General features: G+C 50.0%; 1 protein-coding gene across 2 annotated transcripts in view; it reads right to left on the bottom strand.

Moving 5' to 3' along the window:
- LOC119973688 (lectin-like) overlaps positions 1-19,920 on the bottom strand; it is a 45,962-nt gene that overhangs the window by 12,251 nt on the left and 13,791 nt on the right. The window contains exons 1-2 of one of the 2 annotated variants that reach the window (XM_038812068.1): positions 13,808-13,946; positions 13,272-13,429 (exon numbers count right to left, since the gene is read on the bottom strand). In XM_038812068.1, the coding sequence (XP_038667996.1) occupies positions 13,272-13,406 (135 nt within the window). In that variant the 5' untranslated portion in view covers positions 13,407-13,429; positions 13,808-13,946. Of the gene's footprint in view, positions 1-13,271; positions 13,430-13,807; positions 13,947-19,920 lie in introns of those variants that run through there. The other variant, XM_038812067.1, reaches the window with a different exon arrangement.

Here is a 19,920-nt window from a genome sequence, read left to right as displayed (position 1 = left end):
AGGGGAGGAGCCCCAGGCAGAGCCAACCTGGACAAGCCCAGGCATGTATGATACAGTACAGTCCAGACAATACAATCACGTGGTTTACCACACTAGTTAGGGAAACAAGACAGAATGATGGTATATAGCTAGTTTATGGCAGGGGTTAGGTTACAGGGTATTGTTGCTAGAGGGGGGAAGGGGGGTTGTTGATCTGTTGACGAGGGAGGGACTTGGGTTCGGGAACATGGAGGAGGTCGGAGGTGGGGGCTGCCAGGAGGTGGGCCAGGGGAAGGGTGATACAGGGGCTGGGGGCGGCCCCAAGAAAGGAGATGGATGATCGGCAGGGGGTGGGGTGGCACGGTGCCCCTCAACCAGGCTGATCACTGATGTATTGGCTTGTGAGATGAACAGACATTTCCAACACAGATGAAGGTTCAACTCAATTTTATTAACTACTTCTAACTAACTAACAAACGATGACTGTGGGTCTAAATAATGCTAACTTGAACAAGACCTAAGCCTTGTCCGAATCAGTTGCTTCTCTCAGCACGTGTTGTGAATCAGTGCTGGGCTGAATAAGTTCCTGTTACTCTCAGAGGCAGCACCCAGAATGAGCGGGAACCGTGGTGCACTCTGCCTTTACAGTGTGTGTATATTCTAACTGGTGATTGGCTGCGGTGTTTGTACATGTTGATTGGTCCCTGTGTGTGTCCATCAGTGTGTGTCTGCACCATGATATACTGGTATATATTATGACCTGGAACGTTAGAAGGTTAAACGGGCCGGTAAAGAAGCCACGTGAGTTCACGCACCTGAGGGCGCAGAAGGCCAAAGTAATAATGCTTCAGGAGACCCATCTGAAAGTAGCTGACCAGGTCAGATCGAGGCAGGGCTGGATCAGCCAGGTCTCCCACTCGGGCTGGACACTAAAACCAGGGGGAATTTGTTCAACAAACGGGTGCAATTTGAGGTGGCAGCACAATCTCGGATAGGGGAGGCAGATTTGTCATGGTGAGTAACAAGATTGAAGGGATGTGGGTAGTTTTGGTCAATGTATATGCCCCAAACTGCGATGATGTAGATTTCATTAAGAGACTGCTGGGGAAGGTACCTGACCTGGACTGGCATAGACTGATTATGGGAGGGAATTTTAACACAGTCCTTGACCCCGGCCTAGACCCATCGTGTTCAAAAACGGGTAAGATGCAGGCAATGGAAAAAGAACTGAGGGGATTTATAGAGCAAATGGGGGGGACTGATACATGGAGGGCTAGTCGGCCGACGGGGAGGGAGTTTTTGATCTATTCACATGTTCGTAAGATGTATTCCCGAATTGATTTTCTCATCATGAGCAGGGATTTGCTGGCGGGGGTGACAGACGTAGAATATTCGGCGGTCGCTATTTCGGATCATGCCCCACGCTGGGTTGATCTGCAGGTCTGCAAGGATAGTTTTCAGCACCCTCAATGGAAGCTAGAGGTCAGTTTGTTGGCGGACGAGGCGGTGTGTGCGAGGGTGAGGAAATGTATGCAAAACTACCTACAGGTCAATGACACAGGGGAAGTCTCAGCGGCGGTGCTCTGGGAGGCGCTGAAGGCAATGGTGAGAGGGGAGCTGATCTCGATTCGAGCACATAGGGACAGGACAGACAGGGCAGAAACGGACCGACTTGTAAAGGAGATCTGACAGATAGACAGGAGATATGTGGAGACCCCGAGGGCAGAGCTATTAAGGGAACGACAAAGGCTACAGACTGAGTTTGGGGTGTTGTCCACAGGTAAGCAATGGGGCAGCTTAGGAAGGCCAGGGGTGCAATTTATGAGCACGAGGAGAAAACCAGTGGAATGCTGGCACAGCAACTGAGGAAGAGGGAGGCGGCTAGGGAAATAGGGAAGGTAGTCGATGGTGGCAATTTGGTAAGGGATCCGTCAGGGCTGAACAAGGTGTTCAGGGACTTCTATAGTCAGCTTCATACCTCAGAACCCCCTGTGGGGCCGGAGGGGATGAGGCACTTTCTGGATGGACTGACCTTCCCAAAGTGGGCAGAGACGTTCCCAAAGACGGGTTGGGGGCCCCGATCAGGACTGAAGAATTATTGGGGGGGTTTGAAGGCCATGCCCCAGGGCCGGATGGGTATCTGGTGAAGTTTTACAAAAAGTTCTCCGAGATAGTGGGGCTGGTGCTGGTTAGGGTTTTCAATGAGGCAAGAGACAGAGGGGTTTTACCCCCGACGATGTCACAGGCCACCATCTCCCTGATATTGAAACGGGACAAATACCCGGACGCCCGTGGGTCCTATAGGCTGATCTCTCTGCTCAACGTAGATGCTAAAATACTGGCCAAGCTCTTGGCGGCTGGGATTGTGGACATGCGCCAGACATCATTATGGAAGATCAAACCGGGTTTGTCAAGAGCAGGCAGCTGGTGGCCAACCTAAGAAGGCTGCTGAATGTGATCATGATGCCCCCGGAGAGTAGGGAGGTAGAGGTGGTTGTGGAAATGGATGCCAAGAAGGCTTTCAACCGGGTTAAGTGCCACTATTTATGGGAGGTGTTGGGATGATTTGGGTGCGGGGAGGGCTTTATCGACTGGGTCAGAGTGTTGTACCAGGCTCTGGAGGCAAGTGAGGATGAATAGGACGATATCTGACTATTTTAAACTGTACCAAGGGACAAGGCAGAGGTGTTCCCTCTCCCCACTGCTGTTTGCGTTAGCAATAGAGCCACTGGCAATTGCCCTGAGAGCTTCTTGGGGTTGGAAGGGGGCGACCTGCTCTTATACATCATGGATCCAGTGGCTGGGATGGATGAAATCATGGGAATCATGAAGGAATTCGGCCGATTCTCGGGATATAAACTGAACATGGCAAAGAGTGAGTTATTTGTAGTCCAGGCGAGGGGCCAGGAGGGTCGATTGAGGGAACTGCCGTTTAGGTTAGTAGGGGACAGTTTTAGATACTTAGGGATACAGGTGGCACGGGTCTGGGGCTGTCTGCACGAGTTGAACTTGTCTCGGTTGGTGGAGCGAATGAGGGCTGAGTTCCGGAGAAGGGATGCGCTCCCACTGACACTAGCAGGGAGAGTGCAGACAGTTAAAATGACAATCCTCCCGAGATTCCTGTTCGTATTCCAGTGTCTCCCCATTTTCATTCCGCGGTCTTTTTTCAGGAAGGTCAATAAAATGATTATGGGATTTGTGTGGGCAGGAAAGTACCCGCGGATGAGGAGATTGATGCTCGAGAGGAATCGAGGGGAAGGGGGGCTGGCGCTGCCAAACTTTAGTAACAACTACTGGGCGGCCAACATAGCTATGATAAAGAAATGGATGGTGGATGCGGGGTCGGTTTGGGGGCGAATGGAGGCTGCTTTGTGCAGATGCGGGACTTTCTACGCAGACAGATCGCATCCTTCCCACGCCTGCCACCCAGGGGGATCCAGGGCAGGGTAGTGTCCAGTATATGGGTGGGGGAGGGGAGGGTCTCGGATATATATAAAGAACTTTTTTTTTTTTTTTTATAAATTTAGATTACCCAATTATTTTTTTTCCAATTAAGGGGCAATTTAGCGTGGCCAATCCACCTACTCTGCACATTTTTGGGTTGTGGGGGCGAAACCCACGCAGACACGGGGAGAATGTGCAAACTCCACACAGACAGTGACCCAGAGCCGGGATCGAACCTGGGACCTCAGCGCCGTGAGGCGGTTGTGCTAACCACTAGGCCACCGTGCTGCCCTATATGTAAAGAACTTATGGGAGCAGAGGAGATGCAGATCAAGGAGCTGAAGCTTAAGTGGGAAGAGGAGCTCGGGGACGAGATGGAAGAGGGCTTATGGGCAGAGGCGTTGAGCAGGGCAAACGCGACTGCAACATGCACTAGGCTCAGCCTGATTCAATTCAAAGTCGTCCACCGGGCCCACATGACAGTGGCCCGGATGAATAAATTTTTTGAATTGGAGGACAGGTGCGGCAGACGCTCGGGAGGCCCAGCAAACCATGTCCACATGTTCTGGGCATGTCCAAAACTCCGGGGGTACTGGCAGGGATTTGCAGACGTTATGGTCCAGGTACTGAAAACAAGGGTGGTGATGAGTCCAGAGGTGGCAAATTTGGGGTTTCGGAGGACCCAGCAGTCCAGGAGGAGAGAGTGGCTGACGTTTTGGCCTTTGCTTCCCCAGTAGCCCGTCAACAAATTCTTCTGGCAAGGAGGGACTCAACACCCCCGAATTCGGAGGCTTGGCTATCGGATACGGCAAGCACCTCGGTCAGGAGAAAATTAAGTTCGCTTGAGAGGGTCACTGTCAGGGTTCGCCCGGAGGTGGCAACCATTTATCGACTTCTTCACGGAAAATTTTTCGTCAGCGGGGGGGGGGGGTTAGGGTAGCGTAGATTGGGGGGGGGGGGGGGGGGTATTAGGCTGGTCCTTGTAGGAGGGGAGCTGGTTTTCTTGCACTATATTGATTGTTCTTTGCACACTATCGTTTACTAGTCAACGGCAGAGAGGGCACCAGAGAGCCTGGTGTGGGGATGGTGTCGGGGGGAACCCGGATTAAAGGATTGTGGATTCGGAGGTTTGCTTGTGGGTTCAGGTGGGCATTGAGTGTAGTTCCAGCGGGGGTGGGGGGTGCTCATGGGTACGGGAGAAGGGAGTTTCTTGTGGGTTTTGGGGATTTACTCTTGGGGGAGGGGTGTTTATTGTTGGTTCAGGAGGGGAGGGGTGGGGTGGGGGTTACTCATTCATAGGTTTGATGGGGGGTAGGTTGTGGGTGGGTCCAGGTGTTGAGCTGAGGCCCAAGAGGCCAGCCCCATGGGGGAACTCCTTTGTTGGGGGGGGGGGGGGGGGGGATTGGCCTGAGGCCTGAGAAGAAAGTAAAGAAGAACAAAGAACAAAGAAAATTACAGCACAGGAACAGGCCCTTCGGCCCTCCCAGCCTGCGCCAGCATCCAGATCCTTTATCTAAACCTGTTGCCTATTTTCCAAGGTCTACTTCCCTCTGTTCCCCGCCCGTTCATATATCTGTCCAGATGCATCTTAAATTATGCTATCGTGCCCGCCTCTACCACTCCGCTGGCAAAGCGTTCCAGGCACCCATCACCCTCTGCGTAAAAGACTTTCCTCGCACATCTCCCTTAAACTTTTCCCCTCTCACCTTGAAATCGTGACCCCTTGTAACTGACACCCCCACTCTTGGAAAAAGCTTGTTGCTATCCACCCTGTCCATGCCTCTCATAATTTTGTAGACCTCAATCAGGTCTCCCCTCAACCTCTGTCTTTCCAATGAAAATAATCCTAATCTACTCAACCTTTCTTCTTAGCTAGCACCCTCCATACCAGGCAACATCCTGGTGAACCTCCTCTGCACCCTCTCTAAAGCATCCACATCCTTCTGGTAATGTGGCGACCAGAACAGCACGCAGTATTCCTGACATACAGTTGTACAGTTACAACTATGGAGCCTGTGGAGTTCTATGTTCCTAGTTGGCGGTTATCCTACCAGCCGTAATGTAGGAGAGCCAATGCCAGTGTCAATGTATGGTTTCATGGACGCAGATCCCGGAGAAGGAAGTGGTGACCGGGCCTGCTCAACGTCTGGAGGCTGGGCACAGAGAGTGGTCGCTCGGAGGTGACGTCATCAGGCCAGAGTTTACAGACCAGCTGATATTCTTGGAGATGAGCGAGAACCAGTGAAGGAGGAGACTCCGACTGTTCAGGTACATGGTCATTCAACTTTGCCAAGTTCCCTAGTAGTTGGTGCCACATGGACCCAGAGCCCACCCACTGCATGTTGTCCTGAAGGTCTCAACAGCCCTAAACCTCTACGCCAGTGGCTCCTTTCAGAGTTCCATAGGTGCCTTTGAAAAATCTCCCAGGCCTCTGCGCATAAATGTAACAGGGAGGTCACGGATGCCACCCTTCCTGAGGGAGCATCGTTACACAAACCTTGACTTGACCATGCTCTCCAGGACACCAGAGTCATGGGGTTTGCCCTGGTGATTGCCTTCCCATAAGTACAGTGAGCCATAGACTGAACGCACATGGCTTTCCATTTCCCATGGTGCCAAGATGTCCCCTTCATAAACCACAAGGGTCTCCTCTCCCTGAATGTCCAGATTGTCTGTGACCATGTCAAACTCATCCTGCAGGTGTGTGTCAGGTTCCTGGCGAGTGTCCACGCCAGCTATACCCTTGGCCTCTCTCAGATCCCGGAGATTTAAGGGAGATTATTGGCTACAGGGTTGGCTCTTCGGAAACAAGGGGTATCCCGTCAGGAAATGGCTGATAATGCCTGTGTGGAGGCCAAATGGGCAGCAGAACCACCTTGCAAAGAAGCCCATGATGCTCCTTATGCTTTGGGAGAGCAGATGATCAGCACCCTGAAGAAGAGGTTCCAGTGCCTGAACCGGTCAGGTGGATCCCAGCAGTATAGACCCAGAGGGTTTTGCACATTGTTATTTACTGTGCTCTCCACAACCTGGTGCTGTAGAGAGGCTAGGAGCTGACAAAGGAGGTGGACAAGCAGCATATCTACTCTGATGATGAGGAAGTCAAGGAGGGGCTGAGGCAATCCTTTATTCAGGCAGAGGAAGACAGTTAGACGATGACGAGGGCCTGAATGGGGAGAAGAGTTTGGGACGCACTGATAGCTTCACGAATGACCAGAACAAGAGTGGGCACTGAAGTCCCATCATGGGAGATGGCCCATCCTGGTTGAGTGGTGGCAGCGTGACCCCCAACTCTGATATTGCTCCTGTCATGGGAAGGGTGCTGTTACCCATGGTCCATACGATGAAGGCGGATGATGATGACTTGCGGTGAGGACAAAGTATTGGTCCTCAAAGGGCGACTGTGAATGTCTCCTGTCTGGCTGAAAGCAGCTCGTGAACTCCCAGTGAGCTGGGGAATATCAGGGTGATGATGCGCGGATGGAGTAATTTCTCCTGGTGCAGGCTCCTCATTGGTTGGGGAAGTTCCTGAGAATCTGTGTCACTGGTGCCAGAGGAACGGCTGTCAAGGGTGTGGCCACTGGATCACATGTGGTGATATTAGACGTTCCCAAATGAATAGGCTGTCTGGTAGCCTTGGTCTTTGGAGGCGGGTGGGTTGGGGTTGGGGGCTGAGGGGGGGGGGGTGGACGGGTGAGGGAATATGGTGGTGCCAATGCTCCATGTTAGCAGGGTCACTCATTCCTCACTGCATCCTGTTAGTGTGAGGAGCGGCCAATCAATCAGCTCACATCCTCGCAGACAGGAGATGGAGGCGACTCCATTACGCCATTAGTGACCATCCACCCATTACATGGCCGATGGCAGATCATGCAGCAATCAAATAAGAGCAGGGAGGCACAAAAGGGTTGCAACAAGTGATATTTAATACAAAACATAGGTGCTCAAAAACTAACCCCTCCCTTCCTGTAACCCCTTAACCACAGCCCCCACGCACCCCCCAAACACAGCCCCCACTCACCTGCCAACCACAGCCCCACTCACCCCCTTACCACCCCAGTACCCACCTCCCTTTTTTAACCAACCTCTCTCAAACAGAAAGTAAACTCCCCCACCCCCCGCTGACGACTCAATGCTCATTAAAGAAGTTGATAAATACCTTCCACCTCAAGGTGAAACCCTCCTCCACCCCTCGAATGGCAAAATTCACTTTATCCAACTGCAAAACCTCTGGCAAATCACTCACCCATACCCCTTCCTTTGGCAGCTCCGAGTCCCAGCAGCACAGCAAAATCTGTCTCTGGGCTGTCAGGGAGGCAAGACGTCAGCCTCTCTCACCACCTGAGCCCCCGCACCCTCCGACACTCCAAATATCGGCACCTCCGCACTCGGAGCTACCTCTACCCCCAAAACATAAGAACATAAGAACATAAGAACTAGGAGCAGGAGTAGGCCATTTGGCCCCTCGAGCCTGCTCCGCCATTAAATTAGATCATGGCTGATCTTTTGTGGACTCAGCTCCACTTTCCGGCCCGAACACCATAACCCTTAATCCCTTTATTCTTCAAAAAACTATCTATCTTTACCTTAAAAACATGTAATGAAGGAGCCTCAACTGCTTGACTGGGCAAGGAATTCCATAGATTCACAACCCTTTGGGTGAAGAAGTTCCTCCTAAACTCAGTCCTAAATCTACTTCCCCTTATTTTGAGGCTATGCCCCCTAGTTCTGCTGTCACCCGCCAGTGGAAACAACCTGCCCGCATCTATCCTATCTATTCCCTTCATAATTTTAAATGTTTCTATAAGATCCCCCCTCATCCTTCTAAATTCCAACGAGTACAGTCCCAGTCTACTCAACCTCTCCTCATAATCCAACCCCTTCAGGTCTGGGATTAACCTAGTGAATCTCCTCTGCACACCCTCCAGCGCCAGTACGTCCTTTCTCAAGTAAGGAGACCAAAACTGAACACAATACTCCAGGTGTGGCCGCACTAACACCTTATACAATTGCAACATAACCTCCCTAGTCTTAAACTCCATCCCTCTAGCAATGAAGGACAAAATTCCATTTGCCTTCTTAATCACCTGTTGCACTTGTAAACCAACCTTCTGTGACTCATGCACTAGCACACCCAAGTCTCTCTGAACAGCGGCATGCTTTAATATTTTATCGTTTAAATAATAATCCCGTTTTGTTCTGACCTCTGACATAAAGTCTGAAATACACACCCAAAACCCACTCAACCTCAGACACGCCCACAACATATGTATATGGTATGCCACGCCGCCTCCCACACCGCCATCCCCCCCGGTCACACACACCGCGTGCATACCAATCCTCCACCCCCCAAAAAGAACCGGTTCATCCTGGACACCGCCATGTGGGGCTCTATGCACCATCTTAAATTGGGTAAGACTTAGTCTCGCACAAGAGGAGAATGTATTCCCCTCTGCAGAGGTTCCCTCCATGCTCCGGCCCCACTGCCTCCTTGTTCCAGACCCACATTCTCCACATTCATTTTATGGGCGGCACGGTGGCACAGTGGGTTGTACTGGTGCTTCACAGCTCCAGGGTCCCAGATTCGATTCCTGCGTGGGTCTCTGTCTGTGCAGAGTCTGCACATTCTCTCGTTCTCTCAGCAATCAACGATTACGCATGAGGTCACGAGCGTCATGACGTCAGAACATTTAGAATACGTCCACTTAAAGGAAAACTGCCCGAAAATTCAATATAACTTTTAAAGCCACAAAACCCAAAATATTTACCTTGCAAGGCAGAACAAAGCCTGAATTTCAACAAATAGTTGAAGATAACCTTCGCAGCAACATGGAACAAGACGTTTGCAGCATTCAAAATGAAGAGCATAATAACAAATCCAAAACTAAAGAAGATGATTTGTTTATTGAAGAATACTACTCAGACATGGCTCAGATATTTGGATATGATAATCATAGCATTAACAACATGGTTGAAACGGTAAATACCACTCAACACAAATCGATGAATCCAATACCATGATGGAATGGTTGATCGTTGATATATTGGATGACAGAAAGTGGTCAAATAACCAAGAAGAAAATGACACCACACGCAGAGTACTGAACAACTCTGTAGAGAGAGCACTGATCTACTCCACAGCAACAACACTGCACAACTCCACAGAGAGATCGATGACAGACTCCACAGAGAGAGCAATGAAAGCCTCCAGAGAGAGAGCGATGAAAGCCTCCACAGAGAACTTGTTGACAGATTCCAGAATGGAAGCAATTAAAGACTCCAGAGCGACAACCATGCTTGAAGAAGACTATGATTGTCTATCCACTGTATGTCAGAATAGTGACAAAGGGATCACAATTCGCATACAAGATGCGCAAGACCACAGCGAGACTGACAGATCTCAGCTCGACTGTACAAAAAAACATAACAATCAAAGTAAGACTACAAATTAATCCATTGAGACCACATCAGTTGAAACCACACTATTACAACCAACTCCAGGAAATTGAAATCTTGAAGACGTTGACTCAAGCAGAGAAGCACCAAGGAATCAATGAGGAATCAAATCAACCAGAAATGACTGATGCCACCAAGATCAATGCAACATCAGATCATTCACACAAACCTCAAATCATAAAGCTCAATGGAACATCAGATACCACAAAGGACACTGATACCACCGACTTTGAGAATGACTCAAATTATCCACAAGGAACAGTTATTGAGCACAATAACAACAACCACAGTGACAACGAAACAACAACCTGTACACAATGGTATAACTCTGCAACTGAAGGACAATGTAACAGCACAATCCAAAACAACGCCAAGAGTAGAAACATCACATGGACATTGTTCAGACAACACAAATGTCTTGACAATGAATTTCATGCATTCGCATTTGCTCCAAGACAAACAAGCAAACCAGTTTCTAAGGCAGATGACATACAGAATTGATACCACAAGCACAAAAAAAAGACCAGTCAGGCAACATAAGTGATTCAACATTTCGCACGATGACTTGTTGGTTCTTAAACATCAGATAACTTCAGATGACATACACAAAGACATAAAGATTTTAAACTCACTACTTCAATAGTTGAGAAAATATAACAGAAAAAGAAAGAAACCTAACCAACTCAATTTTTAAAGATTGGATTCATAAATGATACTTAACTATGTATAGTTATCACTATTGTCATGTTTGTACAGATATGCATGTCATTATTTATCTTAATGTGTTGTACAATTTTCTTTACAACTCTAGAAAATGTATTAAAAAAGGGGAGGATGTAGTGATCTGCATATCTGTATGTTTATAAAGGGTTAATGTACAGACGTTACAGCTCGGTAACCACTAGACTCTGGGAGAAACACAATGTCCTCCTTCAAACCTCTTAAATGTGTAAAAATGTGTGCCTTGCGCCTTGGATCTGAAGATCAGGATCCCAATCCTATTCCCACTAAACGTCCGCTCCATGTACTTTGTTGGAAGTTGCACTAGATGGTGACCAGGATCAGCGGTGGTGCTGTTTTGATTTTCTTCAAAAGCAGAGGCACTCAGACCAGTTTTAACGCTCTCACCGCTGTCCATGGATGAACCAGTGAGCTTCATCGTCTGTGGGGTCCAATGCCACAGCTCATTACCCTCAGTGTTTCATGGAGAATACTGTGTCAGATTCCAGGTAGATATTTGGTAGAATCCATATATAATTAGGACGTTAGACTATAGAATTGAGGAAAAGGACACAGGCAAACAGATAGCCATTTAATTCAAACGTTTTTTCAACTATATACATGGACAGCACTGAAATTAATTAAAAACAGCTCATAATTTAATTAAATTCCAACAACATTACCTCATGTTGGTAGTATCTATGGATCTTCTAGTGCTTCAAGTAACGTTCATGCACATAAGTACCAGGCAATAACCATCTCTAAGAGGCGAGAATCTAACCCTATCTCCTTGACCATCACTTTTTTCCTCATTTTAAACATACTGGATTTACCATTGACTAGAAACTGAACTGGACGAGCCACATAAATATTGTGGTGACAAGAGCAGGTAGGAAACTGGGAATCCTGTGGTGAGTAACTCACCTCCTGACTCTCCAAAGCCTGTCCACCATGTACAAGGCACCAGTCAGAATTGTGATGGAGTACCCTCCTGTTGCAGGAGATGCGTGCAGCTCCAACAACACTAAAGAAGCTTCACAACTTGACACCATTCAGGGTGCTTGATTGGCATCCCATCCACGAAAACATTCACCTCCTCCACCACCAGCGCACAGTGTATACTGAAGGATTCAAAGCCAAGTTTCCCCACTAAGCTCAGGACAATTGAATTCTGTCTGTGCTGCACAAAACCATCCAGCTAAGTGATAATGGAAAACCACAAGCCATGACTTAGAAGCATCTCCGTTTGTACAAATTGGCCAATAACAAGAGTCATGATGGGAAATGTAGCCAACCTTACAAATATCTGAAATTGCATATTCAGTAAGGCTTACAAAACAGATTGCAAATAGTCTAGCCCGGCAGTTACAATGGCAGTTACAACACACATGCAGTAAAACCCATAATAAACAGGAAGTTAAAACCACAAAAGTTCAATTGTATACCTAAGGTAAGGACAGAGGGGTCAGTTGACATGTTGGGGTCTCAGAGCGAAACTATCGATGGGGAACAAGGACGCAGATGTGCCCAGTGTTTTGCGTCCCGTGGACGGATGACGTCAACATCAGGAGGGTCTACGGCCAGACAAGCACCATCAGCAGTTTGAAGCACAAACAGAGCACATGTGTCCAGTTGACATGACCCTTGCAGTCACCACAGGTCACGACCACTTACTGGAGTGCTTGTGATAAGGATGTCACCAGTTATCTGGACCTCAGACAGTCGGGGAGTAAAATGATTTGTGCAGAAAGACTGGGATGATGGACAGTGGGAAAGGCAATAGGGGCTCAAGATATATAACTTTTGCTTTCTCACTTCTAAGCTGAGATGCGACTGGCCAACCCCTTGAGTGACGGAGAGGCAGACACCTCTCCCAACTATAAAGGATCTTCAATAAAACTTGTGCACAGAATTGGACATCCTGATGTGGAAATATGTTCCCATTGCTTCACTGGTGCTGAGCCAATATCCTGGATCCCTCTCCCTACCTTCACTGTGGGTGGATCTATACCAAATGGGCAGCCGCAGTTAAAGACGGCAGCTCACCTCTACCTCCTCAGAGGCAATCAGCGAGTGAGCAATAAAGGCTGGCCTAGCCAGTGACATTCACATCCCATGAATAAATAACCAGAAACTAATAATTGCTGTAACCAAGCTGAGAATTATTTAAAAGACTATTTGGGTTTTAATTCACTTCAGTCATTAACGCTGCTGCCTCACAGCGCAAGGGACCCGGGTTTGATTCCGGCTCGGGTACTTGCGTGTATGGAGTGTGCACCTTCTCCCCGTGTCTGCGTGGGTTTCCTCCGGGTGCTCCAGTTTCCTCCTGCACGCCAAAGATATGCAGGTTAGGTGGATTGGCCATGCTAAATTGTTCCTTAGTGTCCAGACATTTGCAGGTGGGGTTACAGGGATAAGGCAGTGTGGAAGGGGGACTGGACCAAGTTCAAGTGGTCTTTTGGAGGGTCGGTGTAGACTCGATAGGCCGAATGGACTCCTTCTCACTGTAGGGAATTTTTGAATAAGATAGCGTGGATCATATTACCTGGGTGATGGAGCACACTGAGTGAATCAAAACTGTTCAAGTACAAACAAGAAGATTCTTTCATTCTGCGTTTGGTCAAGTTTAGAAACATTGAGGAACAGGTACTTGAATAAATTATGAAGATTACCTCAGCTTTCAGCCAATCCTTTTCCTCAGAGACAAATGTGTAGCATCGCCCAAAAGAAATCACACCATCAGGACACAATCGTTTGCCCGACTGATCACATCGTCGATCATTACCATCGCATGTCCGTTTCTGCATGCCCCTTTTTGGAAGCAGATCAGCTGTAGAATATAACAAGCTGTAATAAGCACAACATTCTCAGTTCATTTCTCATTCATGGAGCTAGAAATTCGCCAGTACATGGCAAATGAGACCCGCCCAGGGAGTGGGACAGGCACAAAGTTTCACGAAAGTCGTGTCACGTCACCCTGGCTTAGTGTGCGGTCAATTCCAGCCCCATTTGATCCAGAGTCACACACAGCTCAGACTGGATTTTACTTAAAACATCCAACCTCCTTGGTTGAGCCAATTAACAGTCACAGGTTTGTAACTTTAAATCACAAGTAACCTTTTATTGTGCGCAGTATTATAATTAATGGACAGAAAATGCAACTGGCTATCTGCTACCCCTTTCCCAACACCCGAAAGCCCCAACTCACCCCACACACGGCACCCCTGAGCCTGTCCCCGTCGCAGGAAAGATGCCAGCTTGGCACCTTTGCACTGCCAGCCCGGCACCCAGCTGACAGGGCCCTTCCGGCTGCTTCTTTAACTTCCAAAACTTTTGCCTATGTGCCACTGGAACTAATTCATACGCACTCAGAATAATCGTTTCTCTTTGTGATGCTGAGAGATCCCATCTGACAGGGAGGTATAAACCTCCTGCATCCGCCCCGTCAGTTTATTTTACATGGATAATGTCCACTTTTCCGTCGGCCACTCCATTGGATTTGCTATTTTCCCAAATGCCGTGACGAATGCCTCCACTTCTTTTTCCTAAAGTTCTGTTCATGCCTGAACACATTTAAACATATTCCCACTAAGATTTGGACTGGGAAGGGTTACTCCCCACCCTTGACTTTCCTCAACATCTGCCTTTGCTCTCAAACCTTTTAAGCTGTTATTCTCTTGCTAATCTTTCCATTTCCACATCAAGTTTCCTCATTTCAATTTCCTTTTTGAAAAGTTCTTTCTTTATCTTTTTACCACTTCGCATCTCTATTTAAAAAATGTCTCTTTTATGCTCAAACTGCAAACTAATTCTCTCCCAAATGGTTTCCTCAGCAGAATGTGCTTCTGATGCTGCACTACCTGCATTACTTGTTCGTGAGCTCTCCTGTGTTCCCAACAGATCCAAACACTCAACTTATACATTGTATACTTTTGCCTTTTTAGTTTTAACCAACACCTCCATTCATGTGCCAAACTTGTCTTTTCAAAGCCCTTGTAAATAAATCACAGAATCATAGAATCCCTGTGGTGTTACCTGCGCGGTCGATAACACGTGTTACTCAATCCTTGGTTGATGGTGAGGTTCTCTGAACCTTGTTTTTTTTTGAACAAACAATTTTATTGAGGTATTTTAGGCATATAGAAAAAGTGACATTGTACAGTACAAAATGAAAGTCAAATTAAACATAGTGCAAACCACGGCTCTGTTCACGCACGGACCTGCCTCAATACCCCCCTGCTCTACTCTACTCTACCCTAGCCACACACCCCCCCCCCCCCCCCCACCCCCCCGGCTAATGCTTACTCCTCTGCGAAGAAGTCAATAAATAGCTGCCACGTTCGGGCGAACCCTAATAGCGAACCTCTCAAGGCAAACTTGACTTTCTCCAGGCCAAGAAAGCTCGCCATGTCCGATAGCCATACCTCAGCCCTCAGGGGCTTTAAGTCCCTCTATGCTAACAGTATTCCTCGCCGGGCTACCAGGGAAGTAAAGGCCAGAATGCGGCCTCTCTCTCTTCCTGGACTCCCGGGTCCTCCGAAATACCAAAGATTGCCACCTCCGGGCTCATTACCACCCCAGTTTTCAATACCCAGGACGTGACGTTTGCGAATCCCTGCCAATACCCCTGAGTTTAGGGCACGACCAGAACATGTGTACATGGTTAGCTGGCCCTCCGGTGTATCTAGCACACTTGTCCTCCAGCCCGAAGAATCTGCTCATCCGTCATGAGGGCCCGGTGCACGACCTTAAACTGGATAAGGCTGAGCATGGCGCATGTTGCGGTCGTGTTTACTCTGCTCAGGGCTTCTGCCCAGATACCGTCCACCATCTCCCCCCTGAGCTCCTCTTCCCACTTAAGCTTCAGGTCCTCGGTCTGCGTATCCTCAGCTCCCATTAGTTCCTTGTAGATGTCTGAGACTCTACCGTCTCCCACCTCTCCCCTAGAAACTACCCTGTCCTGCCTCCCCTTCGGCGGGAGACGTGGGAAGGACGGCACCAGTCTGCGTACAAAATCCCTCACCTGCACGTATCTAAAGTCATTCCCTCTCGCCAGGCCAAACTTCTCCTCCAGCGCCCTCATGCTCGGAAAGCTCCCTTCCAGGAACAGATCCCCCGTCCTCACAATCCCCGCCGTCGAAAACCCCCGTCCATGTTCCCCGGGATAAATCGGTGGTTGCCGCAGATTGGAGTCCACACTGATGCTCTTACCTCCCCTACATGCCTCCTCCACTGGCCCCAGATCCGAAGAGCCGCCACCACTATCAGGCTGGTGGAGTACCGTGCCGGCGGAAGCGGCAGAGGCACCGTGACCAGGGCTGCTAAGCTAGTGCCCCTGCACGAAGCAGCCTCCATCCGCTCCCAAACCGACCCCGCACCCACCATCCATTTCCTTATCATCGCTAGTTGGCCGCCCAGTAATAGTTGCTGAAGTTCGGCAACGCCAGCCCCCCTTCTCCTCTGCTCCTTTCAAGCATCACCCTCTTCACCCGCGGGGACTTCCCTGCCCATACAAATCCCAGAATAATTTTATTCAGCCTCTTAAAGAAGGACCGCGGGATAAAGATGGGGAGACACTGAAAAAGAAACAAGAACCGTGGGAGAATCGTCATCTTAACAGTCTGCACCCTCCCCGCCAATCACAGCGGGAGCGCATCCCACCTCCGGACCTCCTCCCTCACTCGTTCCACCAGTCGGGACAAGTTGAGCTTATGCAACCTGCCCCAGTCCCGTGCCACCTGAATCCCCAAATATCGGAAATTCTCCCCCACTGGCCTGAACGGCAATCCCTTCACCTCGCCTGAATTACAAACAACTCGCTCTTAGCCATGTTCAATTCATATCCTGAGAACTGGCCAAATTCCCTCAGGATTTCCATAATACCGTCCATCCCCACCATTGGGTCCGATATATATAACAGCAGATTGTCTGCGTATAACGAGACTCTATGTTCTCATTCCCCCCTGGACCAGCCCTTTGCAGCCCCTAGAAGCTCTCAGTGCAATTGCCAGCGGCTCTATGACGAGCGCAAACAGCAATGGGGAGAGAGGGCAGCCCTGTCTTGACCCACGGTGTAGTCTAAAGTAGTCCAATGTCGTCCTGTTCATCCTTACACTCGCCTCCTGGGCCTGATATAATAGCCTAACCCAATCGATGAACCCCGTCCCGAACCCGAACTGTCCTAGTACCTCCCAAAGATAATCCCACTCGACCCGTTCAAAAGCCTTTTCAGCATCCATGGCTACCACTACCTCCACCTCCCTACTCTCCGGGGGCATCATAATCACGTTGAGTAGCCTTCTTAGGTTGGCCACCAGTTGCCTCCCCTTTACAAACCCGGTTTGGTCCTCCACAATTACATCCGGTACACAGTCCTCAATTCTGGTCGCCAAGATCTTGGCCAGTAACTTGGCGTCTCCGTTGATCAAGGAGATCGACCTGTATGACCCACAAGCCTCCGTTTCAGAATGAGCAAGATGGTAGCCTGCGACATTGTCAGGGGTAAACCAGCTCTGTATCTTGCCTCATTAAAGACCCTGACCAGCACCGGCCCCACTATCCCAGCAAAGTTTTTGTAAAACTCCACCGGATACCTGTCCGGCCCCGGGGCTTTACCCGACAGCATGACCTTCAGGCCCTCCAATACCTCTTCGATCCTGACCAGGGCCCCCAGTCTGTCCACCAACCCCCTCCCCACTCTTGGGAAGGTCAGTCTGATGGAACCATCAATTCACCAGACACGTGTTTCCGATATGAATCTAGGCTTTAATCGACTTACTTCAGAGCCAGCCTGTTACCCGTTGATGAAATCTTAGTGAACTCAGGCTGACTCTGGACAAGGGTATTTATACAGCAGCACTAGGGGGAGGAGTCATGGGTGAAGCCAAGGGTGGAGCCCAGTACAAGTTCCTGTGTACTGTGCGCTTACAACGACAGTGTGAATTATCGTACATTCACCCCCTGCAAAAAAATCAAGTCAGGCGGGGGTGGTGGCCTACAATGTCAGTCTGTCCGGTGGTCGAATTGTCCGCTGTGATCTGCGGAGCACCGGGGTTGCAGCCTCTTGCGGTGGCTGGATGGGTGTTGTGTGCTGGGGTACGATGGCGGACTCCAGGGAAGGTTGTATCCGAGCTTCATACTCTCCTGGTTCGACCAGGGACTGGCCGGCGCGGGTGCGCGGAACTGGTGGAGCGAGCTCGTGGGCTCGGGAGCGCGAGGGGGAGGCAGCATGGGGTATAGGGTGAGGGGTCTTTCTGTGGGGGTAGAGGAGGCGCTGGATCTGGCAGGTGCCAGATGCTGGAGGGATACCGTGTCCTGACGGCCGTCAGGGAACTCGCCGAATGCGTACTGGGGGTTGGAGTGGTGCAGGCGCACCTTTTCAACAAGGGGGTCGGTTTTGTGCGCCCTGACGTGTTTCCTCAGAAGTACGGGGCCCGGCGTTCTCAGCCATGCTGGAAGTGAGATCCCCGTGGTAGTGCCCCTGGAAAAAATGAAGAGCCTCTCGTGAGGGGTCTGATTGGCCGCTGTGCACAAAAGGGACCTAATAACGTGGCGCGCGTCTGGGAGGACTTCCTGCCACTGGGAGACTTGGAGCTTTCTAGACCGGAGGGTCAGTAGGACGGTCTTCCAGACCATCGCGTTCTCCCTATCTACCTGCCCGTTCCCCCTGGGGTTGTAGCTGGTAGTCCTGCTCGAGGCAATGCCCTTGTCGAGCAGGTACTGACGCAGCTCGTCGCTCATGAAGGACGAACCCCGGTCGCTGTGTACGTAGCTGGGGAAACCAAACAGGGTGAAGATGCTATGCAGGGCCCTAATGACTGTGTGGGAGGTCATGTCAGGGCACGGGATAGCGAATGGGAAACGGGAGAACTCGTCTACGACGTTTAAAAAGTAAACATTCTTGTTAGTTGAGGGGAGTAGCCCTTTGAAATCAATCGCGAGGCGTTCAAAGGGCCTAGAAGCCTTGACCTCCTAGGGCCCTGTCTGGTTTATAGAAGTGCGGTTTGCACTCCGCACAGATCGTGCAGTCCCTGGTGACCGCTTTTATCTCCTCGTTGGAGAAAGGCAGGTTTCGAGCTCTGATGTAGTGGGCGAGCCGGGTGACCCCCGGGTGGCAGAGGTCATTGTGGATGACTTTTAATCGGTCGATCTGCGCACTGGTGCATGTCCCGCGGGATAGGGCATCCGGAGGCTCGTTGAGCTTCCCGGGTCGATATTTAATATCGTAATTGTAGGTGGAGAGTTCAATCCTCCACCTCAGAATTTAGTCGTTTTAAATTTTGCCCCTTTGCGAGTTGTCGAACATGAAGGCAACCGATCTTTGGTCGGTGATGAGGGTGAACCTCCTACCTGTGAGGTAGTGCCTCCAGTGACGGATAGCCTCCACAATGGCTTGTGCTTCTTTCTCGACTGAGGAGTGTCGGAGTTCTGAAGCATAGAGGGTACGGGAGAAAATTGCTACTGGTCTCCCTGCCTGGTTTAACGTGGCTGCAAGAGCTACCTCTGAGGCGTCGCTCTCTACCTGAAATGGAGTGGATTCGTCCACCGCCCGCATGACCGCTTTGGTGATGTCCTCCTTGATGCCGTTGAAGGCCTAGGCTGACAGGTGAAATCGTGTGGCCCTAAAGAGTGGGCGGGCTTTGTCCGCATATTCAGGGACCCACTGGGCGTAGTAGGAAAAGAAACCCAAGCACCGTTTGAGGGCCTTGGGGCAATGGGGGAGGGGGAGTTCTAAGAGGGGGCACATACGGTCCGGGTCGGGGCCCAGGACTCCGTTTTCCACGACATAGCCGAGGATGGCTAGTCTGGTTGTGCGGAAAACGCATTTCTCCTTGTTGTACGTGAGATTCAGTTTCTGTGCCGTCTGGAGAAAACGGTGGAGGTTGGCGTTGTGGTCCTGCTGGTCATAGCCACAGATGGTGACATTGTCCAAGTATGGAAACGTGGCCCGCAGCCCGTACTGGTCCACCATTCGGTCCATTGCTCGTTGGAACACTGAGACCCCATTAGTGACGTCGAAAGGGACCCGGAGGAAATGGAAGAGGCGGCCATCGGCCTCGAATGCCGTGTAGTGGCGGTCCTCCGGTCTGATTGGGAGCTGGTGGTATGCAGACTTGATCCACCGTGGAAAAGAGTCGGTACTGGGCGATCTGGTTTACCATGTCTGCAATCCTGGGGAGGGGATACGCGTCGAGGAGCGTAAATCTATTTATGGTCTGACTATAGTCGACCACCATGCGGAATTTTTCCCCGGTCTTAACGACCACCACCTGAGCTCTCCAGGGACTATTGCTGGCCTCTATAACCCCCTCACTGAGTAAC

The sequence above is a fragment of the Scyliorhinus canicula genome, chromosome 11 (genome assembly GCF_902713615.1).
Source record: "Scyliorhinus canicula chromosome 11, sScyCan1.1, whole genome shotgun sequence".
Taxonomy (NCBI): domain Eukaryota; kingdom Metazoa; phylum Chordata; class Chondrichthyes; order Carcharhiniformes; family Scyliorhinidae; genus Scyliorhinus; species Scyliorhinus canicula.
Note: the sequence above shows the minus strand (reverse complement) of the source record. Positions and strands in the feature narration are given on the sequence as shown.